General features: G+C 45.5%; 3 protein-coding genes across 7 annotated transcripts; 1 reads left to right on the top strand and 2 right to left on the bottom strand.

Moving 5' to 3' along the window:
* Positions 1-567: 567 nt before the first annotated feature.
* Positions 568-7,689, bottom strand: LOC309711905 (BTB/POZ domain-containing protein KCTD9-like). Of its 2 annotated transcripts, XM_082542449.1 has the most exons (12): positions 7,507-7,684; positions 7,254-7,375; positions 6,901-6,944; positions 5,489-5,582; positions 5,059-5,117; positions 4,861-4,989; positions 4,720-4,787; positions 4,538-4,633; positions 4,120-4,269; positions 3,627-3,732; positions 3,391-3,524; positions 568-1,696 (listed from the first exon to the last, which is right to left on the bottom strand). In XM_082542449.1, the coding sequence occupies exons 1-12, from the start codon at positions 7,552-7,554 to the stop codon at positions 1,580-1,582; spliced, it is 1,167 nt and encodes a 388-aa protein (XP_082398575.1). In that variant the 5' UTR covers positions 7,555-7,684; the 3' UTR covers positions 568-1,579. The 2 variants fall into 2 exon arrangements, with proteins under 2 accessions (XP_082398575.1, XP_082398574.1); XM_082542448.1 differs by having other exon boundaries at positions 4,861-5,117; positions 7,507-7,689.
* A 3,774-nt stretch (positions 7,690-11,463) lies between these two features.
* On the bottom strand, positions 11,464-16,203 carry LOC309711908 (E3 ubiquitin-protein ligase MARCHF5-like). 4 transcript variants are annotated; one of them, XM_082542458.1, is made up of 7 exons: positions 16,127-16,203; positions 13,742-13,811; positions 13,138-13,337; positions 12,822-12,952; positions 12,583-12,754; positions 12,004-12,170; positions 11,464-11,891 (listed from the first exon to the last, which is right to left on the bottom strand). In XM_082542458.1, exons 2-7 carry the CDS (start codon positions 13,777-13,779, stop codon positions 11,748-11,750), a joined length of 852 nt encoding a protein of 283 aa, XP_082398584.1. In that variant the 5' UTR covers positions 13,780-13,811; positions 16,127-16,203; the 3' UTR covers positions 11,464-11,747. The 4 variants fall into 4 exon arrangements, with proteins under 4 accessions (XP_082398584.1, XP_082398581.1, XP_082398583.1 ...); XM_082542455.1 differs by having other exon boundaries at positions 16,084-16,178; XM_082542457.1 differs by lacking the exon at positions 16,127-16,203 and adding an exon at positions 13,987-14,722.
* Positions 16,204-16,652: 449 nt separating this feature from the next.
* actr1b (actin related protein 1B) lies at positions 16,653-23,068 on the top strand. The gene is made up of 11 exons (XM_082542454.1): positions 16,653-16,866; positions 18,472-18,536; positions 18,625-18,700; positions 19,406-19,531; positions 19,633-19,757; positions 21,030-21,246; positions 21,318-21,410; positions 21,492-21,666; positions 21,740-21,801; positions 22,103-22,143; positions 22,234-23,068. Exons 1-11 carry the CDS (start codon positions 16,819-16,821, stop codon positions 22,334-22,336), a joined length of 1,131 nt encoding a protein of 376 aa, XP_082398580.1. The 5' UTR covers positions 16,653-16,818; the 3' UTR covers positions 22,337-23,068.
* The last annotated feature ends 173 nt before the right edge of the window (positions 23,069-23,241 follow it).

Genomic DNA, 23,241 nt, shown 5'->3' with positions numbered 1-23,241 from the left:
GAAATAAGGCGTGCTGTTCAGCTCTCTCAGTGTCCTTTCATATGATATATTACTCAGTGTGGTTTCTTGGAACTTTTTTCAAGGTGAACTTTGAAACAATGGTCAAATGCTTAGCCAACCTAATGAAAAATGAAATCAGCTGCAGCTCTTACCATGTCTGCCATGTGAAAATAATTACTGCAGACACCAGACTGCTAGCAAACAGAGCAGATTACATCCTGCATCCATTCAGGGAGAAAATGAAGAGTCATTTAAATCGTGTGGGGTTTTTTGTACGTGTGAATCCTGAATGTGCTCATCGATGTCAGATGGCACACTGATGAGGCACGAGCATCAGACAGGTCTGAGATTTATCCTCCATGCTTTCAGACTCTGCCAACGGCATTAAGGTGCAAACTTTCTGAGAAAAACCTACTAACATCAAAGTTAAAGAAAAACCAAAGAAAATAAGAATAAACTGAAATAAGAAAACAGGAACCTGTAATCACTGATTTGGTTCATGCAGATAGAAACATCCAATTCGGACATTTCAGTTCTGGTCCAATAAACACACAGAGGGTGATAAACTTAAGAAACAACAGATTTATTAAACATAATGAAGAGCAGAGGAGACACCCTGCCTCACTCCTGACAGTCACTAAAATCTCAGAAACACTGACGTTTATGTTTTATTACAACAACACCTGTTTCTGCTTCTTATTAAAGGCTCATTCCAGTTTATTTCAGCCTGCTGCACCTCCCACGCCGAGGGGAAATCAGCCGCTCAGAGGTGACATGAGGAAGGTAAAGCTGGTCCCAGCACCACACTGAAGGGGGTGATCAGGATTGCCTTCTCATTCATCCTCATTTTTCTTCCATGAAACTCTTTGACATGAAATTCTGTTTGCATCTACATGATACAGGGAAATGCTCACTGATTTGAAGCAGGTATAATGAAAAATAAGACCAAGAGTAGATCCTTGAGGAACATCACAGAGCTCAGGAGCTGCACTGAGGCCTAGTTTGTGATGAAGGTTTTTTTTTTTATGAACTGTCAGTGATGCAAAGAATAGGTCCCCTTTAAAATATACTATATACAATCCTCAACCACAAACCTGCGTTACATTTACAAAAAATAAATAAAATTAAGAAATACTGCACGCATCAGAACTTCAGACGTGTCTGAAAATGCTGAAATAAAGCTGACGTTATGAGCAGCCACAACATTAAAGCCTCTGCAAAACACCGAACATCTCACTGGGATCCAACGGGTCCTGGTGTTCAGGTGGACGTTTCTGACACGGTCCACTCGCCCAAGCATCACAGTAAGCCAAGCATGGCACGCCCCTGGTGGCAGCAGTTTCCCACAACAACATCAAACTGCTCAGCAGCAGCTAAGAGAACAAAGAGCCTAAACTGGGTTTATGGAGGTTAAAGCAGAACGAAGAGGAGCCACCGCCTGTGAAGAAGCTTCAGAGTAGGAACAGCAGGTTTTAATTTTGTGGCTCACCCACTTTTTTGGGTCGAGAGCAGAAAAAAAAAGTTTGGCATTTAATGGTTGGTGTGGCACTGTGAGTGTACATGGTTATGGAAAACGGGTTCACCGCACGCTCTGAGACATGTGTAGAGGCGTAAGCATCTCCTCAAAGATGGCACCCTTCACGTTGGAGCCCCGCAGGTTCGCCTCCTGAAGGTCGCAGCCGGACAGGTCGCAGTTCTGCAGGAACAAGAGAGAAAATGAACCTGAAAGCATCACGGACAGCCCGTGCATTTCTGGAGCTCATTGAAGTTTTTATGCATTTGTGTCTCCTCCACCTCCTGAAGATTTCTTAAGTTGAATAAATGGAGCCAATTAAATTATATTAGTCATGCTTCTCTCCAGGTACTCCGGCTTCCTCCCACAGTCCAACGGTGTGCAGTTAGTGGGGTTAGGTTAACTGTAGAGCTGGGCGATAGAACGATGATATGTATTGCAAAATAACTTTTTCTCGATAGAAAAATTAAACTATTGCGATAGACCTCACCGCTCGTCCTCTTAACAAAAAAAAAAAAAAAAAAAAAAAAGGAAGAACAGCCAATCCAAATAAACTAGCGCAGAGCCAAACCAATCACAGCCGCAGCGTCACATCAGGTGACTTGTTATGTACAGCACAAGTGCCAAGCCGCACATGTGTATTTATTTGGGAAGCAGCCAGCCGCCGTGCCGCCCGGGTAACTGAGGAAATGATTGTGCCGACTAGAGAAAAATCAACCGAGAGCGTGACCGAAGGTTACCGAAGAGAAAACATGATGGTTCCAAGGCCGGAGAGATTGTCGAACGGAAGAGCCATAGAAGTTCCATAGTGTGAAGGTATTTCGGCTATTTCAAGTCTGACAAAAAAAACCAGTAGCGTGCACTGTAAATTGTGCCAAAAGCAAGTCTGGAAATACAATAAACCGGTGCATGCTCAATCTCTGACTGGAAGCGCTAATTCGTCATTCGGCTTTTGTCAGACTAAAGTAACTGTTAAAACTGTTTGAAAAGCTCAGCTATACAACAAGGAGAGATTGAGAATTTCCTTTTAGTTCTCAGTTTATTTGATATTGACAAAAGTTAGTCAGTTTTGTCTGTTCTTCTGTAAAACAAACTAAGATTTATTTTTAGAATTAATATTTTGTTTCTAAGTGGAATTGACAATTTAGTCTGTTTCGTTTGTTCTATTTTGAAACTTAAACGCTTTAGCAGCTGCCTTTTGTGTAGTTTGCAATATTTGCCTTTATTTATCTGAAAAAGTCTCATGTTCCTTAAGTACATCTACCCTGTTGAACTTATTATGGGAAATAAATATTTAAATCAAAACAATACTCGTGAGCAACGGTACATTTAAATCTTACAAATATAGTTATTTGGCTGATATCGTGATAGATATCGTTATCGCCTGAAATGAAAAAAACATATCGTGATATGAAAAAACCTTATATCGCCCAGCTCTATTTAACTGGTGATTATAAATTGCCCATAGATGTGAATGGTTGTCTGTCTCTGTGTTAGACTGGCAACCTGTCCAGGGCATACCCCGCCTCTCTCTCCAAGACAGCTGGGATAGGCTGCCCCCCGTAACCCTCAGTGGGATCATTAGAAGAGAATGGAAGTGATCATGTCTGACTGAAGCTGCGTCATCAGCTTTTTAATGTTACAGGTCAGATTAAATCACATCTTTAGCATTTGGACCGAGCACGAGTCCATGGCTCAGTCAGTCTTCCCGCACAGAAAATACATCTGATTCAGCGTGGCACAGGCACTTGCACAGTGTGATGTGTTTAGGAAGCGAGACATTTATCAAGCTCATCAATGTGAACAGGACACACAGGTCAGATCTGTTTTGAACTCCAGCCTCACGTGTGAGTGTGCGTGTGCATGTCTGTACGGACCTCGAGGTCAGTCCCAGCCAGAGTCGCCCCCCGCAGGTTACAGTTCTTCAATTTGGCATTCTTTAGCGTGGCGACTCTCAGGTTGATGCCCGTCATCTGACTTCCCTCCATGTCCACACCCTTCAGGTTGGCCCCTGACCCAACACACACACAAAAATATAAATCTCTCTCTCTCTCTCCACGACAACCAGTGTCTGTGCGTTTATCTATAGATGGTTTGTGATTGGCTGCTTCACCCTCCAGGTTGGCCTTGACTCCTGCAGGATCCTCAAAGTTGCAGCCTCGCAACGATGCTCCTTCAGCGTTGGTGCACAGCATCTTCACGCCCTGCAGGTTGGCGCCCTGCACACACACACACACACACACACACACACACACACACACACACACACACACACACACACACACACACACACACACACACACACACACACACACACACGATTCTGACAGAGGAATCAAAGCCAGATACAGCAGACACCTGTCCCACCTGCCGATCTGAACCCAGAAGAGTGATCAGAAACAAGTGTCAAAGTGCTGCAGGTCATTCAGACTGTGACAGATGATCACCCAGGTGCTCAGACACCAGGTTGAATCATCAGATTGTGAAAATTAAACTGATCTGGGTTCAGTTTCTAACAGAGCTGTGGAGATCTCCTGGGCTGTTGAAACTTTGAGGGCTCAGAGTTATTGTACACGACAATTAGGTGATGGTGGGCGGCGACTCACGTCAAGGCAGGCCGCGGACAGGTCGGCTCGCTCCAGGTTGGCCCCGCTCAGGTTAGCGTGGGTCAGGTTGGCTCCTCTCAGGTTGGCCATCTTAAAGTTAATGTAACGCAAATCCAGACGAGAAAGGTCGGCACCGGTGAAGTTCAGACCCTGAAACAAAACCCACAGAGCGCCCACTGTTACTCAAGTTACCTGTGGTGTCTTCAAATGCCTGACCAAGCCAAGATAATCTGAGCACAGGTGATCACGCCCCCTCACCTGTCAGGTAGCTGCTGTGGGTAACCAGCAGGTAGGGAGTGTTAACTCGACCAAACACAGAATGGCCGATTCACAGAGGAACTGTTTGGTTCCCAGGGGTTAATCTCAGCTAATGCTGTTGTTACCATGACAACCAGGTACACAGACACACAGTGCTCACCTGACAGCGCAGCTCGGACTTTGTGGTCGTGGCCAACAGGAACCTGATGAACTCTTTCCGGGTCAAAGGTGAGTGATCGTCAGGAGGCTGAGAGGACTGAACACAAAATACCAATCACAGCAGAGTACGCGCACGCGCACACACGCACGCACGCACGCACGCACGCACGCACGCACACCCACCTTTATAAGGGCCTCCAGCTGTTCGGCAAGCTGCTCGATCCCAAAGAAGCGGGCTTCCTCCAGCACACCTGCACAGGTAAGAACACTGTTAGCAGGCTGTGTCTATGGGCTGAACGGGCGCTGTGAATTTATGTGGCGTACCGAGGGGGTTGATCCCCTCGTTGATGATGAGCTGTCCGTGCCGCAGGTAGTTCAGGATGGGCTCGAAGTAGTCCGGGCTGCGGTCGATCAGGTATGCGCCCTGGCGGTCACGCTTGTTCGCCCACACGTCTGAAACGTGCGCATGATTAAAGCACGCTGCACATGCACCACTTCCTGCTGAAGTGAAGCTGTGCTCACCTTTCTCTCTGAACATGTGGGCCAGCATACTCTCCGGCTCCTTACTGACTAACGTGCTCCTGAGCAAGCAAACACACACAAGATACAGATTAACAATGACCTTTAACCCTCCACGTCAGGGAGGTTCAGCTTCACAGAAACAAAATCATGAAATTTGTAATAAAGCTCAGGACAAGCTGATCAGCAGCCTCTGATCACCATCAGCAGCCTTCAGGTGAGTGACAGAATAATCTGGATATTCTGCATCGCTGTGGAACAACAGCGGCCCCAGCATGTCACTCTGCACATTACAGCACCTCCAACTCCACTTTTAAAGATTTTGACTTTGACAGCTGAGCGTCATTAAAGACTGATTATTAAGGTCATCACGAAAACAAAAACAGCCGATTTAAATCAGTGTAAAACCTGCCGTGACGACGGTTATGCTTACCGCGTCGTCGTAAAGCAGCGTCCACCGACGTTGAGAGTCAGCCAATCAGTGTGAGTCTGATCCTTATCAGGGCCTCTGGGGTCATCCTGAGGATCTGGACAGGTGAGCGCACAAGTAGCATTAGTGCAATAAACATGAGTCCAATCAGCTCTTTTACCAGCAGACACCAACAGGAAGTCTGCACAAAAGGTGGGTGGGGCTTATGTGTCAGATTAGGGACATCATTTGGATGTCAGAGTAGAAAAGAAAAAAAAAAAACAACAAACAAACAAAAAAAAAAACCCCAAAACAAAACAAATCAAATCAAATCAAATCACTTTTATTGTCACATCACATGTGCAGGCACACTGGCACAGCACATGCGAGTGAAATTCTTGTGTGCGAGCCCCACAAGCAACAGAGATGTGCAAACACAACAACACAAACGAGCAAAATACAAGAATGGCCAACCTGAAACTAATAAATATATGTACAATATATAATAGTGTATGCATTTCTGGATGTGTATACTAAATATTTTCCTACGTGTGTGTGTGTGTGTGTGTGTGTGTGTGTGTGTGTGTGTGTGTGTATACACATTTTTACAAATTAAATAGTAAAAAAAAAAAATTAAAAATTAAAAAAAAAAAAATATATATATATATATATATATATATATATATATATATATATATATATATATATATATATATATATATATATATATATATATATATATATATATATATATATATTTATTATAATAATAATAATAATAATAATAATAATAATAATAATAATAATAAAATATATAAAATATACAGAGTTGAATATGTGCAAAACAAGTGGCATTTATATACAGTATGGAGTGCATAATGTTGAAGTTCCAGTAGTGAAGCTGAGGTGTCTATGACGTGTTCAGCAGTCTGATGGCCTGGTGGAAGAAGCTGTCTCTCAGTCTGCTGGTACGGGACCGGATGCTGCAGAACCTCCTTCCTGATGGAAGCAGTCTGAACAGTTTATGGCTGGGGTGACTGGAGTCCTTGATGATCCTCCCCGCTTTCCTCAGGCAGCGCTTCCTGTAGATGTCTTGGAGGGAGGGAAGCTCACCTCCAATTATCCGTTCAGAGCACCGCACTACTCGCTGGAGAGCTTTGCAGTTGTAGGCGGTGCTGTTGCCATACCAGGTGGTGATGCATCCAGTGAGGATGCTCTCAATGGCACAGTGATAGAAGGTCCTGAGGATGCGGGGGCTCATGCCGAATCTTTTCAGTCTCCTGAGAAAGAAGAGGCGCTGCTGCGCCTTCTTCACTGTTTTGTTTGTGTGTACAAGTTCAGAGCATGTGCAGGAACTTCTGCACACTCTGAGCTCAGAGTCAAAAACACCCCAGCAGCACACCTCTGACCCCTGGGCTGCAGGTCATCACACTCACCTTCAAATGAGTCTCCCTCAGAAACGTAGAGCACATCATCGTCTCTGCACACACAAACATAGGAAACAGTGATGGTCGGGCTGTCTCAAAACAAACAAACAAACACACAAAAAAGGCAGGCATATACTTGCATATTAAATAAACATAGAAAAATAAGGTATAAATAAACAAAAGTGTGGAATCATTAAAATGATCTAAAATTAAAAAGGGATTATATCTATGTGCCCGGTTTTTATTGTCACTTGCGTCACTTTTTGCCCTCCACAGGAACATTTCACCGCTCACAGGTGGAAACACCTTGAACGCCTCTGCAGTTCCGTGGATTCACTGTTACACCTGCACAGGCCCCTCACCTAATCAGCGCGATGTCGTCGATGAGACCGCCGTTCCCGTTGTACACATTGGAGGCTCGAATGCCCAGCTTGGAGCCGGCCACACACAGCAGGTCCTCCAGCGATCCGTACACGGCCACCACCTGCGCGCTCGCGGACAAAACGCACCGTTACCGCTTCCGCCCGCCGAGAGATCCGGGGGCGTGCTGGAGCGGGAACAGGCCATTTTTGTCCCCGCCAGCACACAGACTCCCGCCTCACGGTTATAGCTTACCTTCCCGTTCGTGCACGTGCCGTTAACGAACAGCGTGACTCTCCTCATAGCGAACAGCTTCAGTCGAACCGGCCGCTCCCGCCCGGGAAAGGAGCTCCTTCGGCCACAGCAACAAGCGCTCTCCCTTTCCTCTTCCACAATCCGCTCAGACACCCAGCGAGCCAATCAGCGGGCCAGACTGGAGACCGACAGCCAATCAGTGAACAGGGGGCGGGGCCCGTGAGTTTCCGTAAAGAAACTCACGGATTGAGGGACAATTAAAGTATATTTTATCTTAAAGATTTAAAAAAAAAAAAAAAAAAAAAAGTATCCAACTAACAAATTAAAAGTAACAGAATTTATATTTAGAATCAATATTTAGAATCAAATAGAAAAAAGTGAAGCAAATAACTGAACACGAAAAATAAAACAAAGTTAGAAATGTATCAAATGATTAAAATAAAAGCAATGCAGACCTACACAATTTAAAAGTGAAAGCAGAAGCAACACCCCTCAGACACTTCGCTGATACTGGTTTGAACTTCTAAGTTTAATTCTTCAGCATGCTGCTGGAAACTGGTTGACTTTGACATTACATCATTATGACATAGTCATACAGCTGCTGCATGTGTCAGCTGCCTCCATGCCAACAGTAAAAATGTGACTGGAGGCCACCTGAGTGCAGCTTACTCCCCATCATGTTTGAGATCTGGGCCCTGTTTCAGGAAGCCGGTTTAGAAAACTCAGAATGAAAAACGATACGCAGGGTTGAGTAACCCCGAACTGTCCAACTCGGAATATTCGGTTTCAGAAAGGCTGATAACAATTAGTTCAGTCAACGCGGAGTTGCTTTAACCCCAAGTGAAGCGCGCGGACGAGGATACATAAAGCCCTGATACGCGGAGCACAGATTAAGCGAGTCACCATGGAGACGGAGGGAAAGAAGGCGCGGTCAATGTATTTTACAGCGCTTGAGGCCGAAATTCTGATGGCAGCATATGCCGATAACATGCAAATTCCGCGGAAAAAAGTAACACAGCCACAGCTGCAAAAGAAAGGGAGCATGCATGGCAAAACATAGCCGACAGAGTCAATGCGTGAGTGTTAATATAAACATTGATCTAGGGATTTCCACCCATTTAACACGTTATTTTATCATATGTTATTTTATTTGTTATTTTATACATTTTATTTTGTGATGTGATGTGAGCGCAGGTGCAACCCAACAGGCCCCAAACGTGCCTGGCAGCAAGTAAAAATGAAATATAAAAATATAGTCCAAACAGGTGAGGTGTAATTGTATTATGAGCCATAGTGCTTGGTCTGTTTGTCCGATGTAAATCAATTGCAGTTAGAGGCTACATTAATTTTCTTTCTGTAAGCACTTATTGAAATTATCTGAGCACATTACAAGTACATATTTGCTTACTCTGTATGCTCAAATGTGGCCCGTTATAGCCAACAGAAAAAAAGCGGAGGCCCGAAAAACAGGTGGGGGTCCTCCACCACCACCACCACTCACAGAGGCTGAGCAGTTGGCCCTCAGCCAAAACAGTGGGCGCCCTGTGGCCGAAGGCATCTCTGCGGGGACATCCTCTGAGTCAATAACCCCGCAAGACACAAGTGCCTACATAAGGGGTAAATTCAAAATAATACATGATGTGCATACATCCTTTCTTCACAGTCACCTTTGCAGTGCTACTCATTCATTTGATAAACTCTTTACCATAATGAATTATTTTGTAGTGAAGTTATTTTCCGACTGATTTTGCCTTCCCTCAGTCTTGGTTGTCTTTGAGAGCATAATGACAATGAAGTGTAAGGTGATTGGTATATTTGTTAATTGCCATTTGGTCCCTTGTAAGTTATAAGTGACCTGTATAAACCTCATATAATCTGTGGAGTATTACTCACAACTGCATGTTGGTCTGGCTCAACAGGAGGCTGCACCAGATGCAGTACACCACCACCATCAACTGATAGAATATGAGGTTTACAGTAGAACAGCAATGTTGTCTATTTCTTTACTACAGGAAAATAATGAAGAAACATTGACAGCTGTTACAGAGGAGGAAGCAACAGAGACACTTTATGAGGTTTACATCTTTTAATACTTTGTGTACAGGAAACACAGGCGACCAATAAAGCCAGTTGAACAAAAAATCTGTTTATTCTTCTTTCAAAATGTTGAGATGATGGGTCAAAAGAAATGATTGTGACATATGGTGTCTCTGACTGCGCTTCCATCTTGTATGTCCGTGCGAGGGTCAGGATGTTCATGGTTTGGATCACTGCTGATGTTTGGTTCAGAAGGACAGTGTTCTCCTCTAATTGTGGCAATGTTGTGAAGAATCACACATGCCACAATAATGTCACATGCCCTTTCTGGGGTGACCCTGAGTCTTTGCAGGCACTGGAACCGGGCCTTAAGCATTCCGATAGTCATTTCAATTCTGGCTCTTGTCCTGCAATTAGCCAGATTATATCGCTGCTGTGGGCCCGGTTCAGGGTCAGGGTAAGGGGTAAGCAAATAGGGTAAACATGGATACCCCCTATCACCAAGCAAGTAGCCAGTGAACTCTCCTAAGACAGAAGGATACACTTCAGTTCAAATGTCCCTGAAGCAATTGGTCTTTATATATTTTAAAGTATTCTCAACTCACCATGTCCAAATTTTGTGCTCAGTGTACATTCACAGAATATTTGTGAGTCATGGACAGAGCCTGGCCACTTGGCTTCCACATTTGTGATAATGTTGGCAGCATCATATATGATCTTCACAGTGCAGAGAACGCAAATTAGCATCCATTACTATAATGAAATAATTTGTTAGTTTGAAATGCTACAGGGAACTATGTACCTGCACATTAATGCTGTGGAAAGACTTCCTGTTCACATAGTCTCCTTCATTTACTGAAGGAGCAATGATTGGAATGTGAGTGCCATCTGTACAGCCAATCACGCCTGGGAACCCTGAAAATAAATGTACAATTTAAGTAGTAGTCCAAGTATCACCACATCATAAATTAAGTTTTGGTCATCCTGATACCTGCAATTTTGTGGCATCCCTCTTTGATAAATCTTGTGGGTCTATGACCGGGGAACACCACAAACGAGTACAGGAGACGTTTCAGTGCAACTGTAACATTCCTGACTGCCCGACAGACGGTAGCCTTGGAAACGTGCTCAGCGTCACCAATATTATACAGAAAGCTCCCGTTTGCAAGAAACCGAAGTGCAATACAAATAATATGCAATGAACTGAGAGCATGTCCGCGATGTGTCACATGCGTAATATATGGCCTGAGGATGTTATCCAAATAACTTAGAGATTGTGCTGAGAAACGGTAACGTTCGCACAGAAAATCATCAGGAAATGATAAAATGTCCAAACGCGCTCTGATCACTCTCTCCCGGCGGTGAGCTCTGCGGAGAATTTGGGCTTCACGATCTACTGGCTCTTCAAGGAAGGAGCACGCCATGTCTGACACTTCCTACTGTCAGGTTTCCGACAAAGGGGCGGAGACAGTCAGGGTTAGTTGTAGTAAACCTGCTAGGGGGCAGGTTAGCTTCACGGAGTGTGTCGTCATAGTGACTCACTGAGGCTTCATCTGAACTCGCTTTGTGAAACCGAAAACCCAGAGTTTTCGTTAACTCAGGGTATACTTAGTCAGTTTTTCCACTAAACCGGCTTCCTGAAACAGGGCCCTGAGCTCAGTGAAATCAGAAGATGGGTCACTGAGGCCATAGAGGGATGGCGTTGTCAGCCACAACCCTCAGGTAGGCTGCGAGCCCCCTCCCCCCCCGAACACAGTGCTTTCAAGTGTCACGTTAAAGTTTTGAAAGGGTCAATTTGAAGCACACAAGCTCTTTAGAGTTGCATGTGATGTAATATTACTGAGTGGAGGTTTTCATTATACCTGTATAAATAATAATAAATCAAAGGCTGTGAATAAAGATGACAGACATCCCTGATTTAAAGAAAAAGCTTTATTAAAAATAATCCATATGGAGCTGCTGACAGACTGCAATCAGAGCAATCAGCTAGTTAAAATACACCAGAAACACCATAGTCCAGTTACAGTCTAGTTCTGACCCACTGGGTTCCATAACGGTGTGAGCAGTTCAGCTTGAGGTCGTATTGCAGATCATTTGACCAGTGTGAGGCAAGACGCAGTATCAGTGTTCACACTGTCTGGTAAAGACAGTTTAAACTCCTCCAGGATTTAGTTAAAAACAATTCTGCACCATCATCTCCGCCTCTAATTGCCGCTGCCATCCCTGTGGCGCTCTGCTCTCTGAACGTCACCATAGTTGAGGATGCGCCTGCCGGCATGCATGATGAACAGCTGCTTTGTGAAGTACACCTTCAGCACACCTTTGAGCAGCACGTAAGCACTGCCACCCTGTGGAGCAGACACCAGTAAACCAGTTAGTACCACCGGCTTCTTAGCCAACCAATAATCTCAAAGCGTGTTACAGAGCACATTCTCCAATCAGAGGTCAGAGTACATTCACCAGCAAAGCGCGCTGCAGGTGAGAGGTCACAGACGGGAACAGTAGCTGCCCAGTTAGAACAGCAATGGAGGGAAACATGAGTGCGCCACAAAGCATCCTGGAGGTCAGGAACTGACGCTTCCCTCTGGGCTCATCCACGGGAATGGGGGGCAGGTACTGCTGATTATCTGTGGGGAGGGGCAGACTCACCTTTAAACAACAAGCTCTGACAGAGCAATTCCTCATGATAGCGAGCAGAGTCAAACAGTAACACTGACGTTGCAGCGACAGATGTCTAAACTAGGACAAGAACATCAGCACAGCACTCCCCTCTGACTGCCTGCAGTACTGCACATGCCATTTACAGCAAACCTTGACGGACTTTACAAGGTCATTTGTCCCGTGGCAGCAAATATGGCACAACTTAGAATTCAGTTTTATTTATAACCAGTGAATAACAAGGAAATTTTATACCATAAAGAATATAAATTCATGAGTTAATCAGCACACCTGAAAGAATATAAAAGGTCTTAAAACATTTAACTTTAAGTGAAACTGCTCATGCATCTGCACTGCGACATATTCCGGGTGTGCATGTACCTGACGGCAGCTTTGGTTCGTAGCAGCATTTCTGCCACAGCTTCAAGACGCAGTCATTCCAGCGGACGGTCTTCCCAAGAATGAGCAGTACAGGGATGGCGGGCAGGCCGGAGAGCAGGAGCACAGGCCTTGCTCCCCGTATAGCCATCATACCATTTGCCCGTCCCATAACCTGTAGAACACGAGGTGTTGAGGACTCTGCCAATGTGATGCCCTTACAAGACGTTCCCTCTGTGTACCTGCACGACAGTCACAGCGCCGTAGCTCAGAGCTGTCCAGTACGCCGTCCCAACCAGCAACCCAAGGGTCCCATATGGACCGATGGCTGTCAACGTTCTGTCCACCACTCGCAGAAAGTCCACCAGTGGGCCTGAGGAGACACAACCCAGGATCAACGTTAACCCACTACGCATTCTCCACTGACAGGACACACCACCCTTCCTACACCTGTTAAACACCATGTGTTCAGTTTCTCCCTTTGCCTGAAGGGGTAGTAGAGAGCTCCACCACACCTCTGAGGACCTATGATATGACCCTGAATAAGTTGACACTCACCCATCTGTGGGAAGATGACAGAGTACGCCACCTCACACAGCTGACATCTGATTGGCTGCTGGCTCACTCTCAGTCTAGTGTCCAGCCAGTACTGCAAGCAGGTCAGGTGCACCCACTTAGTGCTTCCTCTGCACCTGCAGGGACTCAGCCACTCAGCACCGGGGTCATCCTGCTCTGTGGCAAAACACACCCAGCAGTGCCTGAAATGAGACATGAATGAACCTCAGCTTCAAGTTCGCTCATGAAACAGTTAAAAGGTGTTAAAACACACAAGGCCTCACTGCAGCTGCACGACTTGTACACAAGACGGCACTATAGCCCCTAAATTACCCAGAGTCACCACACATGAAAGAGTTCAGCCTGAAAATGAGCCGAGCAGCAGAACAAAAATAAAATTAGAAAAAGTTAAAATTTTACAAAAATGTCTTCATAACAATTCTCAAGGAAAACAAAATGTATTAAAATTTAGAATTACAATCAGCATCTTAATTGCAACAACTGAAAGAAAGTTACTGGAACATCTGCATACACAAAAAAGTGAAAGAGTTATTTTAACTTCTTTCAGCTTTGTGGAATTAAAGTTCATTCTGAGGATAAATCTTACTTCTCAGATGGCTGCAGAGCCATGATGTTACCAGGCATAGTCTGAACCACAGCAGGCTGCTCCACTCAGTCTGGAGTTAAAGGTGACATCGTTAAACAGATAAGGGAAATTAAAAAAAAAAAGTTTAAAGAAAAAGCTGCGACTGTCAAAAGATTTAAACTTAGGCATCATTTTAATGACGCAGGAGAGAAACAGACAATGCTACAGAAATACTCAAGAAAACTGCTAACATGCATTTAACCTACATCTTAATTGTAATCGGTTGGAGTAAACTTCTTTAAACTGCAAGGGGGGAGGCAATAACACAAACCTTTAACACTTCCAAAGAAACCATCAGAGAAGCAGCACAGAGTGAAAACACGCTCTAATCAAAAACTGATGATCAGGCAAACTCCAAAAACACGGCAGTGTCAGGGCGTGACACGTTTGCAAATAATCAGAGTTCAAAACCCACACCTGCGTCTAAAAACAGACCACCATGTCCATCCATCTATATTAAACGTGCCAGCGTGAGGTGGTAGCGAGTACATTAGAAAATGAAATACAATGAAACTTAAAAAAAAAAAAAAAAAAAAGTACCGACACGGAGAATGCGTTTTGTTTATTTGGACACGGAGAAAGTACGTTCAAATTAAATGTCTGACGTTTAAAAAAGTGACAGCGGGTGAGATAAAAGCGCAAAGCCCCTTAGCCTCGGACTGCGGCTAAGCTAATGGCAGGATGTGGGTCAACGAGTGCCCAGATTTCTGACAGGGATCCGAACCACCAACCCCGAGGTCCGTCAGAACCTCACACCTATGCTCAATCACATCTCCACTGTCTGTGAGCACTCATCCAGCCAGCAGCATCACGCCTCCTCCTCCCCACTCTCCAAAACTCGTTTGAAAGCCGTTTACAGAATTCAACCTTCACTTTGTAAAAAGAGCTCTGGCGGGAAGTTACGACTATATCACACCGGAAGCAGCCTTCACACTTTTGTTTCATTAAACCTGTACTCTCTAGGAACATAAACACACTTAAGAGTTTTTATTAGTGATGGCCCGCTTGAAGCTGACGCTCCGGAGCGTGTGTCGAAAAAAACAACACACTGGTTCAGAAGCACTGTGTCGAGGCTTACTTCGTTTGGCAAAAGTCACGTGACCAGTGACGTCCGAAGCTTCATTACGCACGTAACTGCTTCGGTACCTGATTCAAACGGATATAAGGAAGTGAATCATCCACGGGATTCGTGGAGTGTGTTGATGGTGACAGATAGCGACGAGGTGATCATTCCACTGACAGATATGGAGCCAGCGAGGAAGAGAGGACGTTCTGGCGTGTGGGAATATTTTGAGTTGATTTTGCTCAATTCATTTTATCTGCCGAAGTGAAAAACTTGAAATGTCCAAAATCATGTTTTCATAATGTAAATATCATTACAGCATATGACTTTAGGAACACTTCCATGTGAATTAAAGCTAATGAAGACTACAAAAATGTATTTGACACTATACGTACATTACATTGCTACACAGTTTAGAAAATCATTTTGTTTATTGTTTTTAGGTGATAGTCTGCAGGACCCAGGAATACCTGCATATCTACCAGCTTGCAGTGTGGTTCCTGCACTCCACAGCCTCTATTTCTAAGAAAAGAAACAGACTCAGCCAGCGCACAGTAACACTAATCCTCTTTTTAAATGTAAATAACAAAAGGGCTACCTGACATAGAGCATGTTTTTACTTTGCAAGTTCTTGATTAGGGGTGGGTTTTGATTATCGCTTTTCTGATTACAATCCATGCTAAATTGAATAAAGTGATATTGATTCATTAAAATCCCGTGTCGATTTGTAAATTAACGTTATTATGCCTGAAATGCCAGCATCTCAGGTTAAACCTCACAACATGTCGTCAAACACCATGCAGCTAAAACAGTAACAGTAAGAAAGGCCACACCATAGTGCATGTTTAAATAGGGAAAGTTTATTGATCAAAATGTATTACGCAGATACGCATTACATTTTTTTCAGCCCCCAATCGAGAAAACAAAACCAATTACATGTTCAAAGCAACGGAACGGTGGCCCAATATCAGAGAGAACTCCACTCTTGAGTGAGCAGTGATAATTGAGCAGTCCGTTTTATTTTGCAGATTCAAGCTGCTCTTCAAAATTTTCACCACCAGATGTCACCGGAGAGGACTGTGTTGAAAAGCTTCGAGTAATGAACCGTTTTTCAATACAAGCTTCAGTGCTTCGGAAAGCTTCATTTGGCCATCACTAGTTTTTATAATTTAGCTAACAGCACACTAGCTACTAACCTACATATCGCGCTGGCACAATACAGCACTTCTACAAAGCTTACCTGTTAAAACAGCGCGTGCCACTGCCGTAAACCCTCCACTCACCTGAGAAATGCATACCGCTCGAGCCCAGTGTCAGCTGTGTTTTTATCATTCCCCAGGCCCCGTGGACCCGCCCACTTTGGCTTTTTTCTAGCTTTCTGATTGGCTGGATCCCGTGACACTGGTAATGCCTTGAGGGTACCCGGAAAACGTATTTAAAGCTGCATTTGTCGACTTTTAGTGCAACTACTGGACTTTTTTTTTTTATTACGAGCAACATGAAGTGTTTATCTTTTATGTTGTCACTTTCGGTGAATATATTGTCATCCTTTTTACCGACTAATAAAAATGTAGATTAAATAAAATAATTTTTAGCTGATATTATCGTTAGAAAACACTGCTAAAAACCTCTGTGTAGTAAAGCGCTTTAATTGCATTATTTGTTAAATGTGATAGTTAACTGTGATCTGCCAGCAGACCAGCAGAAACGCTGCCACTCGTTGACAGCGTATAGACATGCTGATTGGCTCTCCGTGATGCCAGTCAGGATCTCTGGAGCTTGATTGGCTGTCTGCACCGTGAGCCCGCCTCGGTGCTGTGGTTGTTGTGGACGGGGCGGCAGCAGCGGCAGAGGAGCGTCGACAGGCGTAGAGCGGAGCTGCTAACCGGCGCTGATTTTTACATGATTAAAACACTAAACGGGCACGAAGACTCACGTGGATCGATAGAAACACACCTGAAGCGCACGTGCGGTCATGGAGTCCTATGACATTTTAGCTAACCAACCGGTGGTGATTGATAATGTAAGTATGATGATGTCATTCATCCACACCCAGCCCGAGGCCGCGGGCTAACCGTTAGCCTGCCGCTATTGTGTCGGAGCTAATAGGTCGGTGCTCACCTTTCCTGGAGGTGCAGCGGGGTTCCTCTTTCCTCTATGTTCCCTCTATGACGCTGCCAGCTCGCCTCCTCTGGCCGGCTCACTTCTGCAGCTGTTAGCCGCTAGCCGGATCCGCTGCTAGCTCCGGGCAGCAGCAGGTTAGTGGAGCCGGATCCGGGGCGTGTTAGCTGTCCGTAGTGCTGTAGCGGCATCAGCTCACTCCTCCACCCGGCTCTGCTGCTAAATAACCAGCAGACAGGTTGCGGGAGTCACCCCGAAGCCCCACATGTAGTACAGCAGACGGCTGCTAGCATGTTAGCATGGCCGTGACACTGTCAATAACCGAGAGGAGCTTCATCATCACATAGAGCTAACCTTAATTCCGTCAATGAAAGTTAAAACCTGACTATATTTTTTTTATTTCTCAGTGACGTGCCCTGTGACGTGCAGCTCTCAGCTGGAGCTGTGTCTGATTTAAACGTAATGAATCCAGTGTATGTTCCACTCATGCCTCTTCACCCGCTCAGGCCATCAGTCTGAGCAAAGATGTTTCAGCTCCTGTCTCTATTGTTTTCTCATTGGATGATCTCAAGAAGCCAGCTGTCTACAAAGACTGCCTGACCTGTGAGCAGGAGTCTCAGTTTAGTGTGTTTCAGTGTGTTTAGTGTGTTTCAGGTTCAGAGACTGAAGGTTTCTCATCTTGGGCTGATTCTGTGAATTTAGGGAGGACCCCCTCCTGGGGTCATGAAAGGAGGAGCCTCACAGACCTGCAGGTTGTACAAAGAGAGCAAGTTTACAGTCACTTACTCAGACTCACTCGAAATTGGCATATTTTGTCTACAAGAAGCGGAAAGGTGGCAACCAGGAAGGCAATGCTTTGGCAGCTGTTGTATTTCAAACCAAAACCAAAGGTGGGGTGCCTAAACTCCACCGGGTGTGAGATTAATGGTGGGACGAGCTCCACCCCAAGGCTTCCACCTGCAGGGATTATTTGCGATCTAAAAGTTAAAATAAGGTTTCATGTGCATGTGTGGGTGTGAGAGTGCGCTGATGAAGAGTTCAGAAACACAAATCAATAGGTCAAAGATCAAGCCTCAAACAGTAATCACAGTGAAGCTGATAGTTGGTGCGTCTAATGAACAGTTTTCAGTTCAGTTTATTTCAGCGTTGGTACGTTTCACAGATTTTACTTGGTTGTCTTTACTCAGGTTTTACTTCACTGAGAAGGTTTTGGTATCGAGCTTTAGACCGCTGAGCTTCTCTGAGTTCTTTGTGAGACATGGTTTCAGATCTTTGGGATAATTAAGCTGCCGCTGTCGGGGTTTGGCGTCTGGCACTCCTTCCTGTTCGCTCACTCACAGCAGGAACTGAAGCTTTGTGCAGCAGAAACAACTTTTTTTTACTCGGAGGACAAAGTGTCTGTTGAAGCAGAGGAGCTGGGACTGCTTCCAGCCTCGGGCGGCATCTCATGACCTCTCAGCTTCTTTAACCCTGTGATGCTCAAACGTCATCTTTCTTTTCCTTGCAGGGGTCGGGGGTCATCAAGGCCGGCTTTGCGGGAGACCAGATCCCCAAGTACTGCTTCCCCAACTAGTAAGTTAACGGAGACTCCATGATCTCTGTTGCTGTTTAACCAAGCCTGCAGCTCACTCTCTCAGTGCTCTGTGTGTTTCATGTGCAGCGTCGGGCGTCCGAAGCATGTGCGCGTGATGGCGGGAGCCCTGGAGGGAGACCTCTTCATCGGGCCCAAGGCCGAGGTACTGCTGCTCCTCCTCACTGCCGATTAAACTACATCCCTGCTGACACTCACTGCCCTCTTATGATGCTGTTATTATTATTATTATTATCATTATCATTATCATCATCATCATTGTAATTATTATTATCATAATTATCATTTTTATTATCATTATTGTTGATGTTGTTGTTATTGTGTGGAGCTTCGATGGGCCACACCTTCATCACAAACGCTCCTTTAAAGTCGACTCTTTATTGTTCCTGCTGAGGTCGGTGCAGAGGCAATCAAACCTGAGCTTGCAGACCTTGGTGAGGCAGTGTCATCTTTACCGAAAGGCGTTTAATGTGTGAGAGCACGTAAATGTCATGTATTTAGTAACCTTATGATGGCGATTGAAGGTGATGAAGGATGTGATGTGTGGCCATGCTTGAGCTGCTCATCTCTAGCAGCTTCAGGAGGTCCAGCAGCTCTGCTCTCACTGGAGGAGGAACAGGAAGTTATTGCCCTGCAGGATCAATAAAGTTTCTTGTTTTGTATACAGGGTTTGTTTGTTTTTTTGGTTGTGTGTTTATTTTTTGTTTTGTTTTTTGTTTTGTTTTTTCCAGATAATTGTCACATGACCTTCTCACAGCATCTGCAGCTCTCTTTTTTCCATCAGATCAAAGCATGTGACTGTATCACATTTTCAGGGAATAATAAACTCTCCCCCTCCTCCTCCCGTCAGGAGCACAGGGGCCTGCTGTCGGTGCGGTACCCGATGGAGCATGGCATCGTGACCGACTGGAATGACATGGAGCGGATCTGGCAGTACGTTTACTCCAAGGAGCAGCTGCAGACATTCTCCGAGGAGGTGAGCTCCTCTCCGGCTCTCTCACTTCCACACACGAGCTTGTCGCGACACCGCTAACCCTGTGTTTTTTTTTTTTTTTTTTTTTTTTTAACCTTTCCCAGCATCCTGTGCTGCTCACAGAGGCTCCTCTGAACCCGAGCAAGAACAGGGAGAAGGCGGCTGAAGTGTTCTTCGAGACTTTCAACGTGCCGGCACTCTTCATCTCCATGCAGGCCGTGCTCAGTCTGTAAGAACTCACTTCCTGTTTGTGTCCTCCTGTTGCTGACTCAGCATTGAGCTGAGGGCTGCGTGAACCTCAGCCTCATGTTTGCTCAAGAAACAGTTAAAGGTGTTAAACACACATGAGGGCTCACTGAAGACTCTCTGCAGTTGCATGGCTCCCACACAAGGTGGCAGTATAGGCCCTAAATTACCCTGAGTCACTGCAAGCTCTCTCTCACTCAAACACACACACACACACACACACACACACACACACACACACACACACACACACACAGGGTTCTGTTCTGATTGTAGGTGTGTGTTCCTCATTTAAGGGGAGGACCCTGACCGCCATCTGTGACGGCTCACTGAGTCTTTGTGTGCTTTGAACCAATCAGATGTGACTTTGGGTCACATTATGATCTGAGCCCCTCTGTGATGGAAGGCCTTCACACACTGGGCAAGTAAAATCAGCATGAGTGTTTCTGTTCTTAAAGCAGCTGTCGAACTTCACAGAATGAATGTGTGACACTCAGAAGCTTGGAACATGCTCGATGTTTCAGAGTTTTGACCAAACGGATCGCTGCATTTGGCAACAAGTACGCTTGTAGCTCAAAGTGTACACTGGTACTGAATCTATGCTACATCAAAACCGTAAATAATCCATTTTGACGTTACAACTAGCTGCTGCTGCTGCCTCCTCAGGTGTTGTCTCAACTCTGCCAAGGAGCTCAAACTGCCCACTGTCATGAAACATGGCCAAAGCTTCGACCCTGGATCACAACAGGAAATCCTCCTGCTGCTGCCTGCATATAAACCAGAATCTGGTTCTTCCCTTTCTTGTTCAGAAATGCCAGTACCAGCTCATCATTGCTTCATGTCCACTCCGTTTTTTTTTTTGTTTGTTTGATTTTTTTCACGGTGCGCATTGTGAGATCAAATTTTCATCAAATTTTCGTCAAAAATGTTCAGATCTGAAAAACGTGCCAACCCCGGAACAGAGTCTGTGCAGGATGCAGACGGTCGATTATTAAACACGTGAAGCCTGAATTTAACATGTTGCTGGGCTGAGAAACGTCCTGATGTTAACATGACTGGATCTGATGGGGTTTTGATGGTTATCCTGTTGTGTCTGTGTGTTGATGACATTTTAATTGTCTCTCTAAGTTAGAGAAAAGTGCGTGTGATGCATGTTGCGTCGTCTGCGCGTCTGTTCACCAGACAGAATCAGAGCAGGCTAGAAGGCGTTTGCTGAGTCTCTATCATAACCGTGATGGCCTCTGTTTTCCTACAGGTACGCCACAGGCCGCACCACCGGCGTAGTGCTGGACTCGGGCGACGGCGTGACCCACGTGGTGCCCATATACGAAGGCTTCGCCATCCCACACTCTATCATGCGTGTGGACATCGCTGGGAGAGATGTGTCGCGGTACCTGCGACTGCTGCTGCGTAAGGAAGGATACAACTTCAACACGTCGGCCGAGTTTGAGGTCGTTCGCACCATTAAAGAGGTGAGGCGGTGGCGGCGCTGAAATGTGAGTCAGGTGTTATGAGCGTTTCTAATATTCTCATGTCCCTGCAGAGAGCCTGCTACCTCTCCCTGAACCCTCAGAAGGACGAGACCTTAGAGACCGAGAAGGCTCAGTACGTCCTCCCTGACGGAAGCACTTTAAATGTAAGTCCTGTTCCTACTGATTGGTCGTTCCTGTGTAGCGTTCCTCCCCATTCCCCTGACATGTGATCTCGCCGTTTTCAGATCGGCCCCGCCAGGTTCCGCGCCCCGGAGCTGCTGTTCAGACCCGACCTGATCGGAGACGAGAGCTCAGGCATCCACGAAGTCCTGGCCTACGCCATCCAGAAGTCCGACATGGACCTGCGGCGCACGCTCTTCTCCACCATCGTACTGTGTGGCGGCTCCACGCTCATCAAAGGTCAGTGCATGCACTGCAGTCCGTAAAACTTCCTGTTCGCAGCGGCGAGTAACACGGTACTGTCCTCACTCAGGCTTCGGCGAACGGTTACTGACTGAAGTGAAGAAGCTCGCACCCAAAGACGTAAAGATCAAGGTAAGCTCTGACTGGGACACACCCACAGTAACCTCTGACCTCCTTCTCCTGCTCACTGAAGTACTCGCAGCACAGGGGCATCCCGAGCCTGTTTCTCATGAAAATGCTCGGGAGGAGGAGGAGAGCAGAGATGAATACATTTAAAAGAAATATATTTATGTATTCACAAAGAAAATAAAATGCTTTGTAAACCGTGAAGAAGTCTTGGAGAGGAGGACTTGGTGAGGAGATGTCATTTAGGAGGTGTGAGTGAGGAGGTCTCAGCAGGAGGTGTCAGTGACCTCTGGTTTCTCTTTGGCAGATCTCGGCCCCCCAGGAGAGGCTGTACTCCACGTGGATTGGGTAAGTCTTTGATTCACTCGTGTGTCACTGTGTGTCTTTGTGGCTATCCCCTCTGATTGGTCCTTCCTCTGACCTCACTTCTTGATGCAGTGGCTCCATCTTAGCGTCGTTGGACACCTTTAAGAAGATGTGGGTGTCGAAGCGGGAATATGAAGAAGACAGAGCACGTGCCATCCACAGGAAGACCTTCTAGGCCAATAGCCCCTCAGAACTGTCCTCATTGCTCCCCCCCCACCATCAAACGCTAGAGGCTCCCTGACATCAGTGGGTCCCTCCTCCCCCTCCTCCTACCTACATCCACCTGCTTCTAACCCACCGTTGACCCTCCTGCTCCTCAACCTGCACACACACACCTTTATGTGTGCTCGTCTCCATATTTACCTCCTCTGACCCCCTCCCCTCCATGTTCTTCCTGCTGTCAGGTGGTGGTGACCGCACGCTCTGAACGTGACACGCACACCCACACACGCACCCACACACACATGCACACACACTCGCACACAAACACACACTTGCATGTGCACACACAGACGTGTGCGCACACACACACAGGGCTGTGGGGCGTGCTGGAGGTTGCGGGTGGAGCTGTGGATGCTCTGAGCTCCACACTGAAGCCTGTGAGGCATGATGACATCATAAACCTGAATGTTTTGTTTGCTGATGTTCAGATTTGATTTCATGTCTGTTTGTAGCTTCTCTGACATGAAGCTCTGTGCTATTAAACTGTATTATAGATCTGATCTGCACATGTATTCTGTCAGCACGGTTCATTTATCGTCGCCGCTCATGATCTTCTTTACCAATGAAATGTTTTTTAGGTGAACATGGCATCACGAGTTTGTGTGGAGGAAAATGTTCAGCAATGTCTTTATGTCGGCTTTTTGTCCGAGCTGACAGATTAAAACAAAATTTGGGAAAAGCTTCACTCAGTTTTCTTTTTCTTTGCTTTAGAATTTATTTTATCATGAAATATTTAATTACAAAGTCGTCATCATGGTAATTTATTATAAATTAATTTTTCATGAAATATTTCATCATAAAATTATCGTAAATTAATTTACCTCCAAGTAATCTATTAATTCATCAAATTCATTATCA

This window comes from Aulonocara stuartgranti (genome assembly GCF_965226115.1).
Source record: "Aulonocara stuartgranti genome assembly, chromosome: 7".
NCBI classification, from domain to species: domain Eukaryota; kingdom Metazoa; phylum Chordata; class Actinopteri; order Cichliformes; family Cichlidae; genus Aulonocara; species Aulonocara stuartgranti.
This window is presented reverse-complemented; position numbering and strand designations above follow the sequence as displayed.